General features: G+C 65.5%; 1 protein-coding gene across 2 annotated transcripts; it reads right to left on the bottom strand.

Moving 5' to 3' along the window:
* Nucleotides 1–879: 879 nt before the first annotated feature.
* Nucleotides 880–19,837, bottom strand: WFDC1 (WAP four-disulfide core domain 1). Of its 2 annotated transcripts, none has more exons than XM_051847357.2 (7): nucleotides 19,509–19,837; nucleotides 8,951–9,140; nucleotides 7,125–7,208; nucleotides 6,536–6,676; nucleotides 3,985–4,026; nucleotides 2,979–3,052; nucleotides 880–1,227 (listed from the first exon to the last, which is right to left on the bottom strand). In XM_051847357.2, exons 1-6 carry the CDS (start codon nucleotides 19,707–19,709, stop codon nucleotides 2,994–2,996), a joined length of 717 nt encoding a protein of 238 aa, XP_051703317.2. In that variant the 5' UTR covers nucleotides 19,710–19,837; the 3' UTR covers nucleotides 880–1,227; nucleotides 2,979–2,993. The 2 variants fall into 2 exon arrangements, with proteins under 2 accessions (XP_051703317.2, XP_051703318.1); XM_051847358.2 differs by lacking the exon at nucleotides 19,509–19,837 and adding an exon at nucleotides 16,673–17,091.
* Between the last annotated feature and the right edge of the window lie 1,279 nt (nucleotides 19,838–21,116).

Below are 21,116 nucleotides of genomic sequence, written 5' to 3'. Positions count from 1 at the left end.
GCGCACGGGACTTAAGGTGGCGGGATCCTGACCGACAGCGATTCTCTCAATCCCCATGGAGTTCTCTGGGAAGCTAGCGTCACCTCCCAGGAGCCTGCCCCCCCCCACCCCGCCGTGCAACGTGGCCACCCGCAGGTTTGCGGAGTGAACGGTGGGGCCCTGTATGACAGTGACAGGGTTTCTGGAAGGGGTCAGCAGGTCGGGAAGCCAGGAGAAGCCTCGTGAGTAACAGCACAGGCTGCAGCCTGGAGCCCGCCCTGGGCCCCGCCAACAAAGCACTGTTGGCAAACACCCCCCCACCCCCACCCCCACCCAGGTGCCCCAGACAACCCTGCATGCAGAAGCAGAGCCACTCACACCTCACCCCACCACAGCCACCCCAGGGCTAACCAGTGACGGCCAGGACAGGCGACGACAGGTGCGTCTCCGGAGAGGGAAGATAACCCACGGCTACAACATGCACCTGTGTGTGTGTGTGGGGGGGGTTCACGGCTACAACATGCACCTGTGTGTGTGAGTGGGGGGGGTCCATGGCTACAACATGCACCTGTGTGGGGGGGGTTCATGGCTACAACATGCACCTACCTGTGTGTGAGTGGGGGGGGGGGTTCATGGCTACAACATGCACCTACCTGTGTGTGAGTGGGGGGGGTTCATGGCTACAACATGCACCTACCTGTGAGTGGGGGGGTCCATGGCTACAACATGCACCTGTGGGGGGGTTCATGGCTACAACATGCACCTGTGGGGGGGTTCATGGCTACAACATGTACCTGTGGGGGGGGTTCATGGCTACAACATGCACCCGTGTGGGGGGGGTCCATGGCTACAACATGAACCTGTGGAGGGGGGTAAGGCTACAACATGCACCTCTGTGTGTAGGGGGTGATCCATGTCCATCTGATGATGGACGCGTTTATTCAGAGAACATCTGGGGTGGGGGGCAAGGCCTCCCAGAGCCCGGCCTGGAAGACATCTGCTTAAAACTCGGAGAAGGCTTGTAGACCCCACTCCAGGGGCTGGCTTCTTCCAGGGTGGAGACTGGCTGGGCCACAGGCCATGTGCCCGGGATGGTGACAGGGCCCCGAGGCCAGGCAGGGCCAAGCTGGGAGGGAGCAGTGCCTGTCTCGGGGACCCTGCGGCCACGCTCTGCAGAGAAAGGGGGACCTCCGGGGGTCAGCGTTCCCCAGCTGCTTCCGAGGCTTCTAGAATGTTCTTGGGAACGGGCTGGAAAGGAAGCGAAGGAGGGGTGAGCAGGAGCCGCTCTGGGGCAGGATGTGGGGTCACGACCCCGCTCATGCTCACCCCTCCCCTAATTCCCAGGAGGAGCTCAGCTTTGGCCACGGTCAGATGCCGCATCCCTGTGCCGTCAGCCTGGCTGTCACCCCACTTGGTTCCCCACATTTCCCCCGCTGTCTCCCCCACTTTACAGAGGAGGAAACCGAGGCTTGAGGGTGGAACCGCGTGCTCGGGTCACCGGGTGGTCGAGCGAGAATCCGACCCCAGGCCCTGCTGGCTCCCCGCCTGCGCTCTCTTTCTCATGCCCGGGCCCCGACTGCCCCGCTCAGAGTTCAGAGTCCTGGGCTGCGGCAGACTCGCCCAAGCCCCGCCGTCAGCGGATAGAGGACCGCTGCACGCCCCATGGGTTCCAGATCTTCCTGGAGGTCTCGGCCCTGAAGATTCTGGAATCCGAAAGCTGACATTTGCATTTCCAGGGCTCTCCGGGGGTCACCCGCTGTCCAGGTCACTCCGGGGGTCACCTGCTGTCCAGGGTACCCCGGGGGGGCACCTGCTGTCCAGGGCACCCTGGGAGAGGCACCTGCTGTCCAGGGTACCCCGGGGGAGGCACCTGCTGTCCAGGGTACCCCGGGGGAGGCACCTGCTGTCCAGGGTACCCCGGGGGGGGCACCTGCTGTCCAGGGCTCTCCGGGGGTCACCTGCTGTCCAGGTCACTCCGGGGGTCACCTGCTGTCCAGGGTACCCCGGGGGGGCACCTGCTGTCTAGGGCACCCCGGGAGAGGCACCTGCTATCTAGGGCACCCTGGGAGAGGCACCTGCTGTCCAGGGTACCCGGGGGGGGGCACCTGCTGTCCAGGGTACCCTGGGGGAGGCACCTGCTGTCCAGGGCACCCTGGGGGGTCACCCATTATCCAGGGCATCCCGGGGGGCACCCGTTGTCCAGGGCACCCTGGAGTCACCGGCTGTCCAGGGCACCCCAGGCGGCACCTGCTGTCCAGGCTTCCTTTGCCCCGCATGGCAGCTTTCCCAGGGGCTGGGTTCACAGGCTGAGACCCCTGGGTGCTGTGAGCCCAGGTCCTCACTCTAGAGCGCCGAGGGCAGCACCTGGGCCACCTGTCACCTCTGTGCGCAGCCTCCTGTGGCCTCTGTCCTTCCCGCAGTGGCGCACCTCTGCTTCCTCAGCTCCTGACCTGGGACTCTGTGCTTCCGGCTCCCTCTGCCTGGCACCAGTGCCTTCTCCACCCCCACCCCCACCCCCCAACAGAACCTTCTGGTCTTCAGATCCCGGCAAAGGGCCCCCTGCCTGGCCACTCTTAGCCACAGCACCTGTTCCTTCTCTTTCTGACAATAGGTACAGTCCTGCACCTGCTGGCCCACTCCCAGCACACGAGCACAGGACAGCAGGGGCTTCATCAGACTGGCTGCCTGCCGCTCTGGGGGGCACACCAGACGTTTAGTCCCTGCCGCTGGGTGACCGGGTGCCCGGCACCAGCCACTGGGTCACTGCTCTGGTCAGCAGCGTCCGACAGAGTGGGGAAGTGGGCATTGCGGTGGAGGACTGGAGAGGGCAGCGACCCGGGTCTCCCAGGGCTGTCGGACATGTGCAGAGCTCTCCCAGGTTCCCTGGGGATCCCTCCAGGGCGCGGCCCCCCTCCCCCTCTGCCAGGCCTCGTGCTGATAAAAGCTGCCCGGGCCAGCTGGCCCCCCGGGCCCCAGCCCTGCCGTCCACGGCCCCTCACCTGCCTGTCGCTGGCTTACTGGAAGCGCCTCAGCAGCCGCCCGCCAGCCTCCGCCACGTTCTTTGAGTCGCCCTCTGCGAAAAGAGGAGGCTCTGTTGGGGCAGGCGACCGCTCCTGCTTAGATGGACGCTCGCCGGCCATGGTCACGTCCACTCCAGTGGCAGCCTGGCCTGCTGACCGCCCTGTGCCTGACCCCAGAGCAGGCTGTTCAGCCCCTCCTCCACACGTGGCCCTGGTCCTGCACAGCCCGCATCACTGCCTAGTGGGGGTCTCCCGCCTGCCGTCCTTGTCCTCAGTCCGAGCCATCCTGTCTGTGTGTCTAAGGGGTCTCGGTGTCACCCATGGCGGGACGTCACCGCGGGGTGTCGTGAGACAGCCATGTGACTTTAGGAGCGCTTGGCTTTCCTGCTGGGTGTGAGCCCCGTAACGGGGCGGGGCCTGTCGCGGCCTCTGGCAGAGGGTACGGAGTCACGCTCGCTCAGTGTGTGCTGTGAGTCCATGGCGAGGACAGGTGAGGACAGATTGGGGGGGAGGGAAGGAGGAAGGATGGGTGAGTGGGGGGGGTGTGTGGATGGACAGATGGGTCAGTGAATGGATGGGTGCCTGGGTGGGTGGATGGAGAGGTTTCTGGGTGCCTGGTGGGTGGTAGGTGGATGGGCAGGAGGGTGGATGGGTGCATGGATCGGTGAACGGATGGGCGGTGGAAAGATGGTGAACGGATGGGCGGTGGAAAGATGGTGCCGGCCACGTTTCCCAGTTCCCTGGATGACAGCAGGAGATTAAGCGTGTCCGGCCGCTGGTGTGAGGCTGTGTGTACCGAGAGCCCCTCTGTGGCTCGGACCTCCCCCGCCCAGCAGCAGACCGCAGGGCTCTGTGAACTGCTCGCTCCCAGCGTCCACGCCGCGTGGCGTGTCTCGGTGCTGGGCCAGAACGGTTCTTCCTCCCCCAAGAAACGCGCCCTCCCCTCGTCAGCGCCCTCTGCAGGGCGAGGGGGCCACCTCCTCACCTGGATACTCCTTGTAGGATTTGTGGCGCAGGAATCGCCCATCTGAAAAACACGCGAGAGGGGAAAACTCTCAGGAGGGGGCAACACCATGCTCCTCCTCCTGTGTGCCTGCTTTGGGAAAACACGGTTATTTTAGGAAAAATGTTATTTCTGTTTAATATCTGTTTGTATGCCTTTTAAACTTATTCGTGAGATACAGACACAGAGTGAGAGAGCCAACGCGTTTCCCTTCACAACAGCCAGGGCTGTGCCGGGGCCAGGAGCTGGAAACAGCCCAGGCCTCCCACACGGGCAGCAGGCACCCAGGTACTTGAGCGCTCACTGCTGTCTCCCAGGGGCTGCATCGCAGAAAAGCGGACTCGGGAGCCAGAAGTGGGACTCGAACCCAGGCCCTGGCATGTGGACACGGCGTCTTCACCAGGAGGCTGAACGCCTGCCCCCGGCTGCTAATTTTAAGTGACAAGTGCACATGCATCTTACTGCCTCAGCTTTACCTCCAGCAGCGTAACCACCCATGGCCATGACCACGAGAAGGGAGAGCCCCCCGGAGAGACTCTGGGATGTTTTCCAAGGGAGCCCTCCTCCCCTGGCTGAGTATCATTTATTACCCCAGGTGATCTCGTGGGGGTTTTAGCAAACGAACTTCCTGGGCTCTGAGCTTCGTGAATTCCACTTGATTCTTCCTGCCCAGCATCCCGCCACGGCCCGGAAGGGCACAGACTCCCTCCCTTCCACATCGGAGAGACCCCAACCCCAACAGAGAAAGGCACTGATGCCCTTGAACCCACTCTCCAAAGAACCAGCTTTGCCACACGAGTCGGCGTCTGTTCCCCGCTCAGAGAAGAGCCAGATCCTCGCGCATCCTGTGCCAGCTGCCGGACAGCGACCCCCAGCAACCATCGGCACCCCAGAGGCCTCTCCCGGGGAGCCCTGCACCTTAGGTGTGGGCACAGGGGCTGCACCTGGTTCTCACAGTCCCAGAGATGCACCTGCGGGCTCCGGTGGCGTGGGGACAGGACGAGGGGAGACAGGGAGCAAAGCACGCACAGCAAGTTCGTGCAACTTTTCTTAAATCTGAAATTATTTCAAATATGTAGAGAAAAAGCTAATAAAATGTAGGGGCTGGCATTTAGCCTACTGGTTAAGACGCTTGCGTTCCATGTTAGGGTACCTGGGTTCAATACCCGGCTCCAGCTCCCGACCCCAGCTGCCTGCTACCACTGAGCCGGGAGGCAGTGGTGATGGCCACCCTTGGGGGAGACCCATAGGCAACTCCTGGCTCCCAGCTGCGGCCTGGCCCAGTCCTGGATGTTGTGGGCATTTGGGGAGGGAAGCAGCAGATGAGAGCGCTCTCCCTCTTTTTCTGCCTCTAAAACAAATAAAATCATAATAAAAGAAAGGCCTCGTCCTTGGCAAAGCTGGGACAAGAGGACTCCACTTCCCCTCTGGGATTTTCACTCTAAAGGAAGCTGTTGGAATTCAAGATGTGTCTAGGGGCCGGCACTGCGGTGCAGCGGGTTAAGCCACAACCTGGGGTGCCAGCATCCTCCATGGGTGCCTGTTCCAGTCCCGGCTGCTCCACTTCTGATCCAGCTTCCTGCTAATGCACCTGGGGAAGCACTCTTTGCTTATCTGACAGATGGACGGACAGACAGACAGAGCTCTCAGCCACTGGGGCTGAGCTGGCCAAAGCCAGGAGCCAGCACCGCAATCCAGGTCTGCCACGTGGGTGGCAGGGGCTCAGCCCACGGACCCCCATCACCTACCACGGTGCCTTTCCCGAAACATCGCAGAGAAGGGAGTTATCAGCCCGAGGTGGGGTCGGGGAGGGCGGTGGCGGGCCACGCTCCCTGCCGTGTCCTTTCGCCCCACGCGGTCACTGCAGGCACCGACTGCACCGGGGGCTTCCTGGAGCTGCCAGGGCTGCGACTCGCAGAGGTGGGACCAGGCCTCGGACGCGCAGCCCCAAACCAGCAGAAGCCTGCCTCTGACCAGGCGAACCGAGAGTCCTGGCACGTGCCCGATGTGGGCAGGCGCCCAAACGCAGGCTCAGGCCCCGACCCGCCGGACCTCTCCCGCTCCACGAGCCACGAGCGGTGGGTTTTAGAAGCTACCGGAATCCCTGCTGCACCCTCTCCATCCCGGGGACAACTGTGCAAAGCAGAACCCGTCAGCCCTGGTCTGCCAACTCCAGTCCCGGCAGGCGTCCTGGGACTGAAGCTCTCTGGGGGACTCGGGCTGTGTGACATGGAGGTCAGGTCGCCACTGCCTGCTGACCCCCTGTGGCCTGCCCTGTACTGCGGGCCACACACGTATGACGTCAGTGGATCCGTGGAACAGCATGGAGTAGCCCCATCTTACGGATGAGAAAACTGAGGCTCAGATGTGAACGAATGGAACCAAACGTGGCCCCCCCAGGAGGCGCAGAGCCGGGATCTACAGGACACAGAGGGGCAGGATCAGGCCCGGCTCAGGGTGTATGTGGAGGTGCTCCCTGGGGCGGGGCTGTGGGGAGAGTGGGTGGGCACGGGCTCTGGGCGCCCACACTCACCTGCCGGCCTGCGCTGCTTGACGCACTGCCCGCGGTTGGGGATCCCCTCGGCCACGTCCCCCGGGCTCAGGATGTGGCACTCGTAGCCCGAGGGACAGAGCAGTGGCTCCGCGCCGTCCTCCGTGGTACTGCAGGCCTCAGCTGGGGGAGGGACGCATGGGGGTCTCAAGGGGCGGCCCACCTCACAGGTGCACAGGCAGGCAGCAGTGTGACCCCCAACTCCACCCAGAACACACACCCAGGCCTGCAGTCACACGCATACACACCCACAAAGCTGACACGTGCAGCCACACATCCAGCCACGAGGGCAGAGACACAGCCGCACCCCACGGGTGCTCATTCCAGAAACTTCTCTCCGCCCCTCCTCCAGGAAGGTGGCCTCGTCACCAGGCAGCAGCAAACCCAGTTACAAACTCAGGGCTCTGCAAACCAGCCCCACGCCCCTTTCTTCCCATCCCCACCAGCAGAGGCCAACTTGCTGCTGGCCAGAGTCCAGCCCGCCTCCCGTCCTGGAGAACCCGAGAGCCGCCAGCCCCCCGGCCGTGGCTGGACAGGCAGGCACGGCGGTGCCGTGGGGCCTGGCCTTTACCTTGGAGCACCTCCTCGGGGCCGTCCAGGAGCCAGCCGTTGCCACCAAGCCATCGGGGTTTCGGCTGCACCAGCCAATCTAAAACTAACAGAGCGTAGTCACAGCACCGCCCCTGCCCCCGGCCTCTCTTTGTCCCTGCCTCACCCAGGGCCTCACCCACCTGCTTTCCCGGGAACCACGTGGGCGCCCCTCCCCCATGCCCTCTGGGGCCCGCTTTGGAGCTAAGACTTCGGGCAGGATGGCAGTGAGGACGGCCAGGAGCTCTGGGCAGCCCGGCACACTGCCAGCTGTCGCCTCGCCCGGGACCCGCGGCTCTGGAGTGGAGATTGGTCCCCGAGTGAGCACGGGGCACAGCCTACAGGCAGTGTCGCTGTCCCAGCTTAGGGAGTGGGATTTTCCTCCTGGCCTCCAGTCAACACGTCATAGTGCACGGGACCCCCACGCGCCCCCACCCTGCCCAACCCCCAGGTGGCAGCGTCAAGGCTGGGGGACCCCCGCGGGGCGTCTTCGGTGCTGTCCCTGGTGTTACTAATGGTCGGACGGCTGCACGGCCAGACAGCTCCCCCTGCTGGCCGCTCTCTCACCTCCTGTGCGGGGCTGGGAGGGACAAAGGGCAGGGAGAATGGTCCCAGGACACAGACATTCGGGATCGGGGCTCCAGAGAGCGAGGACAGTGGGGAGTGGCCAGGGGAGGGGCTGCCACCAAGAGAGTGGCACAGGGGCGTGAGGGAGGCAGGAAGTGAGCCCTGTGTGTGTGTGTGTGTGGGGGGGTGTTCCAGACAATGAGGGCCCCCCAACACTGGCCCAGGGGCAGCAGGGTCCCCAACCCCACACTGGGAGCACGCACACACACTTGTCTATGGTCAGACCTCAGGACCCCCTGGCAGCTCTGCCTGCTGGGCGACCAAGGACAAGCAACTGGGCTTCTCTGAGCTCCCCCGGTCTCAGCTGTGAAGTGCCGCAGCTGGCAGGCTCTCCCCATGGAACTGTGCAAGCGTGAACAGGAGACGCACAGAAAGCTACCACCGGGAAGGCTGTGTCCCGTGGAGGAAGGGGCACACTTCCGATCGGCCAGCCAGGCGGGTGCCTGCACCGCTCCTCCGGCAGAACGCAGGGTCGCTCCTTCTCATGGACGCTGGCGGGAGGCGGCCTGCCCCTGCGCTGCCCAGAGCTGGTCCTCCGGCTGCCATAAGGAGCCTATGGAGGGTGCTGGGGCCCTGGCACCACTGTGACCTCACGGCCACCCCCACCTCCAGGGGTGGAGGCCACCGCCTTGGGTCCCTCTGGGAGTTAAGGCTGCAGCCTGGGAAGCCGCAGCCTGCCGCAGGGGCTTGTGTTAGCGGCCGGCTCAGTCTCGGGTACAGCTGAGGGGGGTGGGGCTCACTGCCCCACCTCGTGCCCACCCAGGGCGGAGCCTGTCCCTGCCCCAGCCCTGGCCACAGCCAGACCTCCCCAGGAGGACTCTGCGCCTCCTTCCGCCAGCTCCGCCCTCGGCCGGCTGCGCACCGCGACCTCTGCACCTGGCACTGCTCAGCCGCTGCCGCTCAGCCCTGCCCTGCGGACCCGGGCACACCCGGCTGGACAGGGACTTGCACCCAGAGCCCCGTACAGAGCCAGGCACCACCAGTGGAGAGGCCTGGGAGACCCAGGAGACGCAGGGGCTGCACCCACGGGCGGAAGCTGACATGGACTCAGGAGAGAGCTCAGGCAGCCCACCATCTCCCCTCAGTGCACCCAGCAGGGCGCCACCCAACACGCCGCTCTGTGGCCCTGGTGGGGGTCGCCCAGGTCCCTCTTCCCACCACCCTGGGGCCCCGGGCGCCTACCTGGTGGGGGCGGCACGGCCTCCAGGCAGGCATAGGCGCAGCCGTTGTAGCAACAGCGTCGGTGCCGTGGGCACTCGGAGTCAGCCTGGCAGCGCGCGGCCTGGCAGGCACCAGGGGGCAGTGTCCGCGGCGGCGGGGGACAGCGGTCGGCACGGGGCTGCCGGAGGCCGCCAGCACCCCCCTCCTCGGTCTGCAGAGAGGAGGCAGAGGGCAGTGTCAGTGCTCTGGGACTGCACAGAGCTGGAGCTGCGCGCTCCGAACCCGGGAGACGCCCTGGGGCGCCCCGAGGGTGAAAGATGGCACGGCACAGAACGTCCCAGACAGCGGAGCCCAGCGCCTCTGCGTGTGTGCGTGCACCGTCCGTCTCAGGGTCTGCCTCGATGCACACGCGAGTGTCCGTGCATGCTGGGTGTACACACGTGGGTGTACACAGTGGGTGCACACATGTGTACACGGTGGGTTTACGAGTGTATCGCATGATGAGTGTCCACAGTGTGTGCACTGGGTGTGCAGGTGTGTGCCTTCGCACACGTGTATGCACAATGGGTTTACGTGTTTGTGTGCATGCTGGGCATACGTGAGCATGTGCACAGGGGGCTTACATGTGTGTGTCTGCACTCTGGGTGCACATCTGTGTGCACATGCTGGGTGTACACAAGTGTGTGCACACATGCTGGGTGTATCCGTGTCTGCACACCGGGTGCACACATGTGTGAGTGTTCGAAGGCACCCGTGGACCCGGGCACTTCTGTGCTGAGCCCTCGGTGGATTCCAGCAGCTTAGGCCAGAACCCGCCCCAGCCCCGCCGTGACCTGCGAGGTCTGTGCCAGCCCCGCCTCACCGCTCGTCTCCCCAGCGCCCATCACTGGGCGCCAGCACCCTGTCTTCCTCTCCCCAAGCCCTCCAAGGAGTCCCACCTGAAGGCCTCTGCCTTGGCGGGGAGCACCCTCCCTCTCCAGACCTCCCCTCCGCCGAGAGGCCCTCCCCTACTGCACCATCCGACCGCCAGCTCACGGCATTGCCTTCCTCCCTCAGACCCTCAGACCCCGCAGTGGAGGGGGAACCGCCGCGGGCCGCCGGCGAGCATCAGGACCTCAGTCCTTAAGATGCGGGTGACAAACGGCACCGCCTTCCGCGAGCTCTGTGCGGCCGAAAAGAGCGTGACAGCAGCCGCCAGGACGTGCCTGGCCCCGGCCCCCGCCACTCCCTGGGCCCGAAGACCCTGCCCCTCATGCCCCCTCCCCCTCTTCAGTCTCAGAATCAGTGACCTCTCCCAGGCCGCCTTCCCGGGGACGCCCAGGGCCTTGGCTGGGAGCTCCATGCACTGCTGCCCATGCCCAGTAGGGGGAGCCGAGTCACCGGGAACCGATCCCGACCAGGGAACTCCGGACTGGGGGCGCCAGCGCTCAGCCCCGGTCCGGGGAGCCTGGGGGCAGGATGGGGCGAGGGGTGGCCTGAGGCGGGTGGGCCCCTGTCCTATGCCCCTGACACCTGGCGAACTCATCTCTCCCTCTTGTATGCCAATCATGGCGTCCAGGAAAGGAGAAACAGGCACCAAGGCCGAGTGGGGGGATAAGGAGAAGCAGGTGCGGAGGCGGGTGCCGAAGTGGGAGGTGGGTGCGGGTGTGGGAGGCGGGTGCGGGTGTGGAGGCGGGTGTGGGAGGCGGGTGCGGGTGTGGAGGCGGGTGCGGAGGCGGAGGCGGGTGTGGGAGGTGGGTGCGGGGCGGGAGGTGGGTGCGGGTGCGGAGGCGGGAGGTGGGTGCGGAGGCAGAGGCGGGTGGTTTCCCCTGGATTCAAGGAGGCAGGGGTCCATGTCGGTTACCCCCCCCCAGTCCCCCCAAATTCCTCAGCTTTGGAGCTGCAGCAGGGGGCCGAGTCCCACGCCACCCGCTCTTCGCTCATTTCCTGCAGAATGAACTAAGCTGGGCCCAGGCCGGGGCCGCCATTCGCACCCCTAATCTGCCGCGACAGCTGCTGGGCTGGGAGGTGATTAAGGAGGCGCCGCGGCAGGAGACGGCACCGCCGATTTTCCGCTCAGCCTGATTCACGCTGGGCCTCGTTTATGGGATTTAATGGGCGCTGGAGATCAGAAGCGAACGCCGTCGCCGCCTCCCACCCGGAGACCCCCACCCCGCGGTAGCCCCGGCCGAGCGGGCGGGGTGAGAATCAGACGCGAGGCAGCCAGACACAGCTCTGAATTTGGAGAGCTCAAAAAGAGAGAAGCACCTTAGAAGCTGAACCTCCCGAGTTATTTCCCACGCACGGCCGAACGAAGATGGCCGGGGTGATGACCAGGTTCCCCCAGCCCCGACGGCAGCGTGGGGGAGAAACCGGATGTCTGGCGAGGGGAGGCTCGTGTGGGGCTTCACCGAGGGGCTGGCCTGGGTCTGAGAAGGGGCTGGCGTTAGAACCGTCACCTGTCATGGCCTTCCCAGCCGCTGCAGGGTAAGGGGGTGAATGGTCACAGTCCCTGGGCCTTGGCCTAAAGGCCAGAGCACCCCCACCCCGCTGGCACTTTGTCCCACTGTGGCCCTCCCCGCCCACTTTACAGATGGGGAAATTGAGGCCCAGAAATATGGAAGACACTTGTCCGAGCTCATCGGCAGCAGAGGGCCAGATCTGAACGCGGGTCTCTCTGGCTTCTCCAGGGCGAGCCTGTGGGGCTCCCCTGTTCCTCCAGGCTCAGCCCCCCCAGGCCCTCCCCCAACACACATGACCACCCTCTGCCCTGCTCCCGCTGAGAAACTGCCCCGCAGCTCACCCCCAGGGGCGGCCGCTCAGCACCCCGGGGCACCGTCCCTGCCCCAAGCCTGCGGGCAGCCGCCTCGGGGCAGCCGCCCGCCACCTTGACCTTGTGGCGCAGCTCACACGGACCTCCCCCGGGAAAAAATGATGCCCCCGGGGCCAGCTCTCTGGAGGCCCCCATGGACTGGCAACGCCGCGCGAGCCATCCTCAGGAAGCCGGATCCGGAACCGCCAGCTCTGGGGTCGGCCAGGGGGACGCCACGTCTGCAGGTCCGAGTCCCGACTCGCCCAAGCCTACCAGCCTGGCTCTCCAGCCACCGGGGGCCGGACACGCACATGGAGGCACGGCGGGCGCGGGTGCATCACGCAGCCTGCGGAGAAACATCTTGTCACACGTGATGACACACAAGCCCCCGCTGCCCCAGGCGTGCAGAAGCCAGACGCAGAGCGCCGTGACGTCGCATGATTCCGTTTCCACGCAATGTTGGCAACAGGCAAACCAGGGACGGGGCGGGGAGAGGAGAGTGGGGCGCAGCTGCCTCACAGCCTGGGGGGCTTTTCGGGTTGATCCTGTGCAAACAGAGGCGGGGGCTGTGCACGACCCAGTGCCACCCAGCTGTCTGCTTAAAACAGCTCACTTCTATCTCGATAATTTCACCTCCATTCAATAAAAACAGTTTAACCAGCAGGAATGACAGCGCCGTGTATAACCGCCTCGTGGAAAAGTCTGGAACCCCACACGCAGCACAGAACACGCCACACGCAGCGTGCCGCCCGAGCTCCCCCTTGCCAGACGCCCACGCTTCGCCCTCGGCTCTGACTTACTGTGTGGTCCGAAAACATCACTATTTTCATGGCCAGCAGCAACTGACGCTGCTCCCATGTAGGGGAGAAGAATCCAGTGCGCTGCCCCCTCCCCCGCGGCCCTCCCCGGCGCTCGCCGCCAGCCCCGCTTCACCCTTGCCTGGAATGTTCTGGGACTCCGCGGCCCAGCCGCTGACAACGCGCCCAGGGCCGGCTTGCCGGATGGAGGAGGAAGGCCGACTTCCCTCGGAGCCCCGCTCGCTCTTACGTCCACGTGAAAAGTCTAAGAATACAGCTCTCCCTGGAGCAGCCTGCACTGGGCTCGGCCCGCTGATGGCTGCCTGTTCCTGAGCCCTGCCCCACAGGCACCTCGGGGCGCCCCCTGCGGGTGCCCGGCACCCTGAACCTCACAGGAACGCGGACCCCACCACCTCCTGCCGTCAGTGCACCTGAAAGTCTTCTGGAAACTTCCACCCCCCCTCCGCGGTTCCAGCAGGCGTTTGCTGTGTATTTGTTCCGCATCCCCAAATTTGTCGTGCGGGGCCTCCGAGGTCTTGGGCCCCGGCCCGCTGTGGGACTGAGCTGGCTGGAATACGTGGTGCTTCCCGGATGACAAACAGCGTGTGCCAAGGCCGCCCGCAGAGCAGTGGGCAGTGGGGTCAACGCTGCCCGTGAGGCCGCTCACGTCGGGGGAAAGCTGCTTGGGCGCTCGGGGGACAGAACCGGGACCCCAGTCCGGCACGCAAGCTCCCAGGGGTCCCACAGTTTGTCCAGGGGCTCCCCAGAGTGGGCCTGGCCAGCATCTGGCCTCAGTGGGTGCTAAGTCGTGGTTCTCATGGGTAAGCTCAACTCAGAAGCCTGACCCTGACCCTGACCCTGACCCCGGCCCCCGGCCCCAGCCCCGGGGGAGGTGGCGAAGGGCCCTGCCCTGCTGCCTTTGGCCGCCTTGGGGTGGGGCTGCCGTCTTCCCTGTCTGCAGGGTGGAGCCAAGCAGCAGACGCTGCGCCAGGTGCCCCAGTGAGAGGAAGCAGCTGGAGGTCACGGAGCCGCGGCGGCAGGCCGGGGTCTCTCGTGGGAAGTCCCCGCAGGGCGTCCCTCTCTGGCACTGTCCCCAGCGGCTTGGACAGTGAAGCATAAACAGTGCTCAGGAAATGAACCAGCGCGCTCTGACCCAGGGGCCGGACCCCTAAACAAAGCCCTGCCCGCGAGGGGGCTTGGGAAGGGAGGGGCCGGCGGCCGGATGCAGGCAGCCCCGCTCTCCACCTGCAGCCGCGGCTGCTCTCCACGGGGCCGCTCGCTCGATCAGTGCACCGTGGCTGAGTCCAGGCCTTCGCCGCGAGACGCTGGACCAGGAGCCAGGGCCAGGCGAGGCTGCGCTGCCCTAGCCGACACGGAGGTGGCCGGGGCCCTGAGGACGGCGGCGGCGGCAGCTCTGGGCAGGGAGCCGTCTGCCAAGGACACCGGCTCCATTGTGAAGTGGCAGGTTCCTGGGACGACTAACAGTCCCCCTCGGCCTGGCCAGCCCCACGCCCCTCCGCGGCCAGGGCCGAGGCTCCCCGGGCTCCCCTTGGGAGTCCTGCCTTGCTGACCGGGACCCTGAAGATCCCCGTCCCGCCTTCACTTCCCGATGAGGCCCAGAGAGGGGCAGCGGGCAGCCAGGGCAGCACAGCCCACAGGAGGTGCTGCTCTGGTGATGCGCCCCGCCCCGCCCCAGCGCCCGGCCAGGCTCCTCCGCGGCACCTCTGCCTGCACACCCCCCTTGTGTGTGCTGACGGCAGACGGGGCAAGTTCTCGTTCAGCGAGTGCAGGCGCAGCCTCCTGCCTCGTGACCAGCGAGGACCTAGAGCAGGAAGACCCCTCCGCTCGCACACAAGCCCTCCCCTGTGGCCAGGACCAGCTGGCTTCTGCCTCTGGGCCTCAGCTCTCCAGGCAGGGTCTCTGCCTCCTCCAGGAAGCCTTTGGTGACTGCCCCATCTCCTGTGAGATGCCATTCCTGCCTCCATCACCTCCTGCAGTTCCCACTCCCCTGTGGCCTCCACCTGCCCAGCCGCCGCTGCATCCCGGAAGCTCAGGCTGCCTCAGTGCAGGCTCTTGCCCCCCACCCTACCTGGAGTCCTCACCATTACCCCCTCCTTCAGCCACTGGGCGGACTCCTATTCATCCTTCAAAGCCCTAACTCTGGGAGAAGCTGGCTGCTGCTCCTGGGGCAGGGCTGCACCTGCACGCATCCCTCTGTGCTTCCACATCTGCCCGCCGCCCACCCAGGGGAACGCGCTGGCCGCCGGGATTTGCGCTAGGACAGACAGAAGGCCCCAGGGAGGCCAGCGCCAGGGAGCTCACAGTTCTGAGTAAAAGCCACTGGGAGGCTCAGACGTGCCCGTGTGCCGTGCACGTGCGCAGCGCGCCCTGTGCAAACCGAGCCAGGCCTCCGCGCCCCCTGGACCGCGACACTGTGGCCCAGTGTCCACACCCACTCTGGGCGCCCCCTCCCTGGGGATCTGTGCTCCTTGCGTAGGGGGCACCTGTCGCCCCCCCCACCCTGTCTCCTCCTCCCCGCCCTGCTTCCTCCCTGTGGCACTCAAAAACAAACAGGCTCTGTCCTCGCTCATTTCTCGCTCACTCTCTGCCTCCCTCTCTGGAACACAAACTCCCTGGCCAGGACCCGACGTCTGCGTCCCCATGGCCCAGGGCAGTGCCTGGTATCGGCACCACTGGTGACACCGGCGTCCAGTACGGGCGCCCGTTCACATCCTGGCTGCTCCACTTCCAGCCCAGCGCCCTGCTAACGGCCAGGGAAAAGCCGTGCGGGATGGCCCAATGCTTGGACCCCTGCCACCCACATGGGAGACCCGGATGGAGCTCCTGGTTCCTGGCTTTGGCCTGGCCCAATCCCGGCTGTTGTGGCCATTTGGGGAGCAAACCAGCGGATTGAAGATCTCTTTGCCTCCCTCTAACTCTTTCAAGTAAATAAATAAACCTTTTTTAAAAAAGCTCCATTTGGGGCCGGCACTGTGGTGTAGCGGGTGAAGCCACTGCCTGCAGTGCTGGCATCCCATGTGGGCGCCAGTTTGAGTCCCGGCTGCTCCACTTCCGATCCAGCTCTCTGCTGTGGCCTGGGAAAGCAGCAGCAGACGGCCCAAGCGCTTGGGCTCCGGCACCCACATGGAAGACCTGGAAGAGGCTCCTGGCTCCTGGCTTTGATTCGGCTCAGCTCCAGCCGTTGTGGCCAACTGGGGAGTGAACCCGTGGATGGAAGACTCTCTCCCTGCCTCTCCTTGTTCTGTGTAACACTTTCAAGTAAATAAACATTTTTAAAAACTTTTTAAAGATACATTTTATGTATTTGATAGAATTACTGAGCAAGAGAGAAAATCTTCTCTCCACTGGTTCTCCCCCCAGATGGCTGGGCCGGAGCTGGGCCAGGCTGAAGCCAGGAGCAGGAGCTTCTTCTGGGTCTCCCAGTGGGCACAGGGGCCCAAGGCCCTGGGCCGTCCTCCGCTGCTTTCCCAGGCCATCAGCAGGGCGCTGGATCGGATGTGGGCTCTGGGACTCAAAGTGGAGCCCAGAGGGGATGGGGCACTGCAGGCGGCAGCTTCACCCCCTACGCCACAGCGCCAGTTAATTTTTTAAGTAAATCTTTTTAAAAAAGAAAAGAAATAAAAGAACAGCAAAAAACATGATCTGGCTTAAAACTTAAAAGTTATTCTTAAAAGAAGAAAGGAACGCCTCCATCACTGCTTGTGGAAGAGATGATTGGTGCTCAGAGACGTCAAACAAGATCCCTGAGCCACAGAGCAGGCCAGGAGCAGAGCCGGGCTCCGGCCACACACCTGGCCCCAGGGCCCCTGCTTCTCGCCCTGGCTGGGCACAGCCACGGAGGGGCGCCCAGCTAGGGTCCCCTTCATGTGGGACCTGCAGGACCCCCGGGACGCCTCCCCCAGAGCGGGCTCCCTCTTCCTTCATGGAGCCCCTAACCCAACCGCGTGAACGCCTGGTTAGCGACCGCGGGGCCGAGCCTCCGGGCTCCATCTCCCGCAGGGACCCGGGCAGCAAACGCTCCCGGCTCCTGCACACGTGCGCGCGGGGTCCTGCCTGCCGCCCGGGAGCCTTCCCCATGCCCCTGACCCAACCAGACAGAAGCCGCCGGCCCCGCACGCCCCGCCCGGCACTCACGCGGGATTGCTCAGCCAGGCGTGCGTGCAGCGCCCGTTTCCACAGGGTGTTGGCAAAGGCGGCTTGGAGAAGCAGCAGGAAGCACAGAGCCCGGAGGCCCTTCCTCCCGAGGCAGCTGCTCATGGCAGGGCCGGGGACGGGTGTGCCTGGAGCTCAGACCCCTGTCGCCCGGGCCAGCGAGTGCGCGCCGGGGCCTTGGCCAACGCCAAACCAGCTTCCACCCAGCGGGGTCCCAGGGATCATGTGTCCGCGCCCGGCACATGCCCCCTCCTGCCGCCGCAGTTATTTTTAGCTGGCCCTACCACATCTGGCGGAGACTCCGACCAGGGCGGAGCAGCCCCCGGCGGCCGCAGGAGGAGGGGGCACCGGGCCTGCTTGGGGACGTGGCCGGGAGTGGCCCTGCCACCCTCACCCCCCCCTCCAGTGAGCACTTCCTGGCGCGCTTGGGCCGTCCCCCTTCCCGGGAGGTGCGAGCCTGCCCGGAGCTCAGCTGCTGCCTCCTACGAGCTAGGGGCTGGGCCACAGGTGCTCCTGCCCCCCCCCCAGGGTGGGGGGCGTGCGGCCGGCCACAGGGCGACCCCTGACCCGGCACCCTGCTTTTGTCCTCGCCGCGGGTTTCTCTTGTGGAACGGAAGTGACCTTGCGCTTCCTACCCGACCTGAGTGTGCTGAGAGCGAGGGCTGGGGGGTGGGGGGCAGGCATCCGGCACCAGGATGCGACTGGCTCTGCTCCACTCTGCACGGACACCGTATCCCAGCCCAGCGCACAGACCCAGGGTCGCACCACTGTAGCAGGGAGGGGTCTGACCCCTGGGGTGCTCCTGCAGGGGCAGCTGGAGGACGCAAGCTCCAGACACAGACGCACCTGGTTCAAGCCCACCTCCGTGTCTGAGCGTCAGGGCGCAGCTGGGAAGGCTCCCTGCGCCCAAGGAAATGGGCGCAAGAGCACCTTCCTGCCCAGGCCTCGCTGGCTTGCAGAGGTCGGCTCCTCCCTCCCTGGGGCCCCACTGCCACCTGCCCTCGGGGTGCTGGGGGCGTGCGTGGGCGGCTCCCGGCCTCTCGGTGGGTGACCACAGGGGTGTATGCAGGCTGTGTGTGGTGCCTTGGCTGCACTGGGGTCTCGTGTCAGCCCCATGGACAGCATGGATGTGACACTCATGCCCAGGGAGGCGAAGGCCTTGCCCGGTCATCCTCCCCAACAACACGAACTCCGGGGTTGGGGGCCGTGTACCGCTGTGGGCCCACCTGTGAGAGTGTCGTTCCCGGAACCTCCCTGGCCCCACCCAGTCCCAGCTCCGGTTGCTACCTTAGCCTGGATTCTAGAACATTCCTGCCTCCTGAAAGTATCTCCCAAGTGCCCCTGGGGCCAGGCCGGGCCGGTCACTCCCTCTGCTCTTTCAGGCTTTGAGGGGCTGATGCCAGCCCCAACCCATTTGGCCAAGGCTGCGCACTCAGAAGTCAGGAAGCACCCAGGGCACGGAGGTCTCCCCCACCAGCCTCCCTTCCAGAAACTCCCGCCGCCCTGGGCTCCGGGAGGCAGAGCTCACTTCCCGGCCCCTCCCCTTCAGAACGCATCCCTGTCCTGTTACATCCTGAGCCCAGGACGGCTCCCGGGGGGCTGCCTCCCCCGCTGTCCCCTCCCCTCCCCGGCTGGCCCTGCCGGTCGTCCGACTTCTACCCCGGCCGTGCCCGCTGCCCTCAATGGCGCCATTCGCCCGCGCCCCGCTCTGCCCTCCGTGCAGATGTCACTTTGCGCACGTGCTCGTCTCTGACCCCAGGAGACCCCAGGGCCCTCGCTGGCCGCAGTCCCCGCCCTATCCTTGGCCTGTTTTGCTGCTTCTGATCCTTTATCACCCGTCTGTCCCACAGGGCAGCTTTTGCTTCTGTCCCCTCAGGAATCTCCAGTGCCCGATGGGCTCAGATCTCCCCACGTCCCCCAGGCCCGGAATACCGGGGCAAACGCCACCGTGGCTGCCAAACACCTACAGGGGAGCCGGAAGGCGCATGCTTCACCAGGAATTCTCGGCCGGAATGCACACCGGGGCCCGCTTGTGTTGGGGCTGCACCGCACCGACGGCACCGCCTCTCCTCGCTGCTTTACGTGGCCGCCGGAAGTCCCACACACGCAGGCTGCTCGAGTCACCTCCGCGCTGGTCTAGGACGCAGCCCCTGTAACACTCCCACCCCTCCACGGGAACCCCCTCATCCAAACCTGAACCTCGCCTGAGCGCCACCCCTCCCCCCCACCTGCGCACCTGGCCCCTCGTTCCGCTTTTAACCAAGGCGACCTGCTCCGTGGCCCGTGCTCATTGGCAGAGGATTTGGAAAGTAGAGGAAAGACTAGAGATAAACACCTGCGTCCCATATCAGCATCCGGAGGTAGCCCAGGTGTGAGTATGAGACACGGCAGACGGCAAGGCCGAGCCCCCGTCAAGCCGAGGGCAGCGCCGGGGTGCCGAGGACACTGACTCCTGTACCCAAGCGCCTGGCTCCGCGCCCTGGCTCCGCTCGCCATCCCAGCTTCCTGCTAACGCCCACCCCGGGAGGCACCAGTGATGGCTCAAGTCCTTGGGTCCCTGCCCCCAACACGGGAGACCTGGATGGGGCCCTGGGCTCCCGGCTTTGGCCTGGCCCTGCCTTGGCTGTTGCAGGCATCTGGGAGTGGACCAGGGAATGGAAGATCTGTCTCTGTCTTTCAAATATAAAAGAAAATTTAAAAAAATAAAACATGCACACTTGAGCTCTTCTGTGTGCCCTCCCAGCTGTGTGTCCCGGGGCAGGTCACAAACCCTCTCTGTGTGGATCTTCTCATCTGTCAAATGGGAGCAACGACTCACCTGCCTCGCCTGGCTGCCCCACAGGTTGAAGGAGACCGGCACCTGTGCCCTCACAGGCGGAGCTCTGCCGAGGACCCGGGTCTCCCCTGGCACGTGGCCCGGGCCCACCTCCGCTGAGCGTTTGCTCTGTGCCACGCACAGCGCTGCCCCCCGCCAGCGCCGCCCACTTCTCCTCTCCTTCTCCGCAGGCTTCTTCCTCATAGCGCCCGCCTCAGGGCCTTTGCACGGGCCGTGCCCCCTCCCCAGGAATCTGCTTAGCTGGCCCCTTCCTTTCTCCAAACGTCAGGTTCTCAGCGAGGGGCACAACCCGCAGCTTTACTGTCACCCCGAGTCTCAACCCCCTTTCGACTGTGCGTTGCCAGAGCTTCCTGTCACCCAGCTCAGCGTGGGGGCTACTTATCACTGGTCACTCCTGGCTGCGTCTCTCCCTGCGGCGGGCAGGACAACGACCTCCTGGGCGATGCCCCCTCCCAGTCCCTGGGTCCTTACAAGAGGCGCAGGGGGCAGGGTCAGAGAACGGGAAGGGAAGACGAGGCCGGGCTGGGGTGGGGAGCGGCTGAGGGCGCTGCTCCGCCGAGGTCCTGCAGAGGGAGGATGGAGCCGTGAGCCCAGGGCTGGGGGTGCCTGCAGGAGCTGGAAAAGCAAAGCAGCAGGAGCCCCGGAGCCCCCGGAGCCCCCGCTCAGCCCAGGGAGACGCTGGCTGGGCTCCCGTCTGCAAGACTGTGCATAAGTCGGCAAGTTCATGGCCACAGCTGCACCGGGCAGGCCAGACACCCCCAAGCGAGACAGAGAGTCTGCCCGGGCAGGTGTCTGCACCGGCGGCACTGTGCCCGAATCCCGCCGGCACCCAGGAGTGACGGCCCAGAAGGCTGCTGGTCAGCGGTCAGCACAGCTTGCAGACGGCGGTCAAGGGCAGGTGCACCTCCCCAGCCCAGCGAACCGCGGCGACCGCATCAGCTCAGCACAGTCAGGCACGCAGCAGTCGCTCTGGCGTGAGACCCGAGCGCCACGGCCTCATCTGGACCACGGAGACCCCAGTCAAGTTCTCGCAAATGTTAGGTTCCAAGAGGACCCTCAAATCCTCAGGATGCAGAGGGTCAGCGCTGGGGGCTGGAGGCCCTGAGTGGAGAAACAAACAGGACAAGCAGCTCGGGCCACTCTGCTATGCTTGGGGACACGGCCAGGCTGGAGGCTCCCAGCAGCCTGGGCCGCCGGCCAAGACCAGGGCGCGTCCGGCGTCAGCGGGGCTTGGAACTTGGCGTCCCAGGCCGCGGAGGCCCTTCCTGCTCGCGTGAGCTCCGCAACCTGAGCCGGCCCCCGTGGAGGGGCCGTGCCCTGGGGGACACAGCGCGACTTCCTGCGGATGGGGGGGGGATTGCCGGGCCTTCCCTCTCCTCCTGTGTCCCTCCCCCCCCCGGGGGGGGGCGGCCCTGTTCCAGGCTGGAAGCGGCATGGGCGTCCCCTGGGCCCACTGGTTCCTGAGAGCCAGACTTCGCCCTGGCGCCCGCGCCCCCGCCTCCGCGGGGCGCTGAGCTCACTCCGCGCCCTCCCCCACTCCGCCAGGGCGCTCCCGCCCCCAGGGCGAGCTGAGCAGGGCCAGACCACCCA

This window comes from Oryctolagus cuniculus, chromosome 18 (assembly GCF_964237555.1).
Source record: "Oryctolagus cuniculus chromosome 18, mOryCun1.1, whole genome shotgun sequence".
Lineage (NCBI taxonomy): Eukaryota > Metazoa > Chordata > Mammalia > Lagomorpha > Leporidae > Oryctolagus > Oryctolagus cuniculus.
This window is presented reverse-complemented; position numbering and strand designations above follow the sequence as displayed.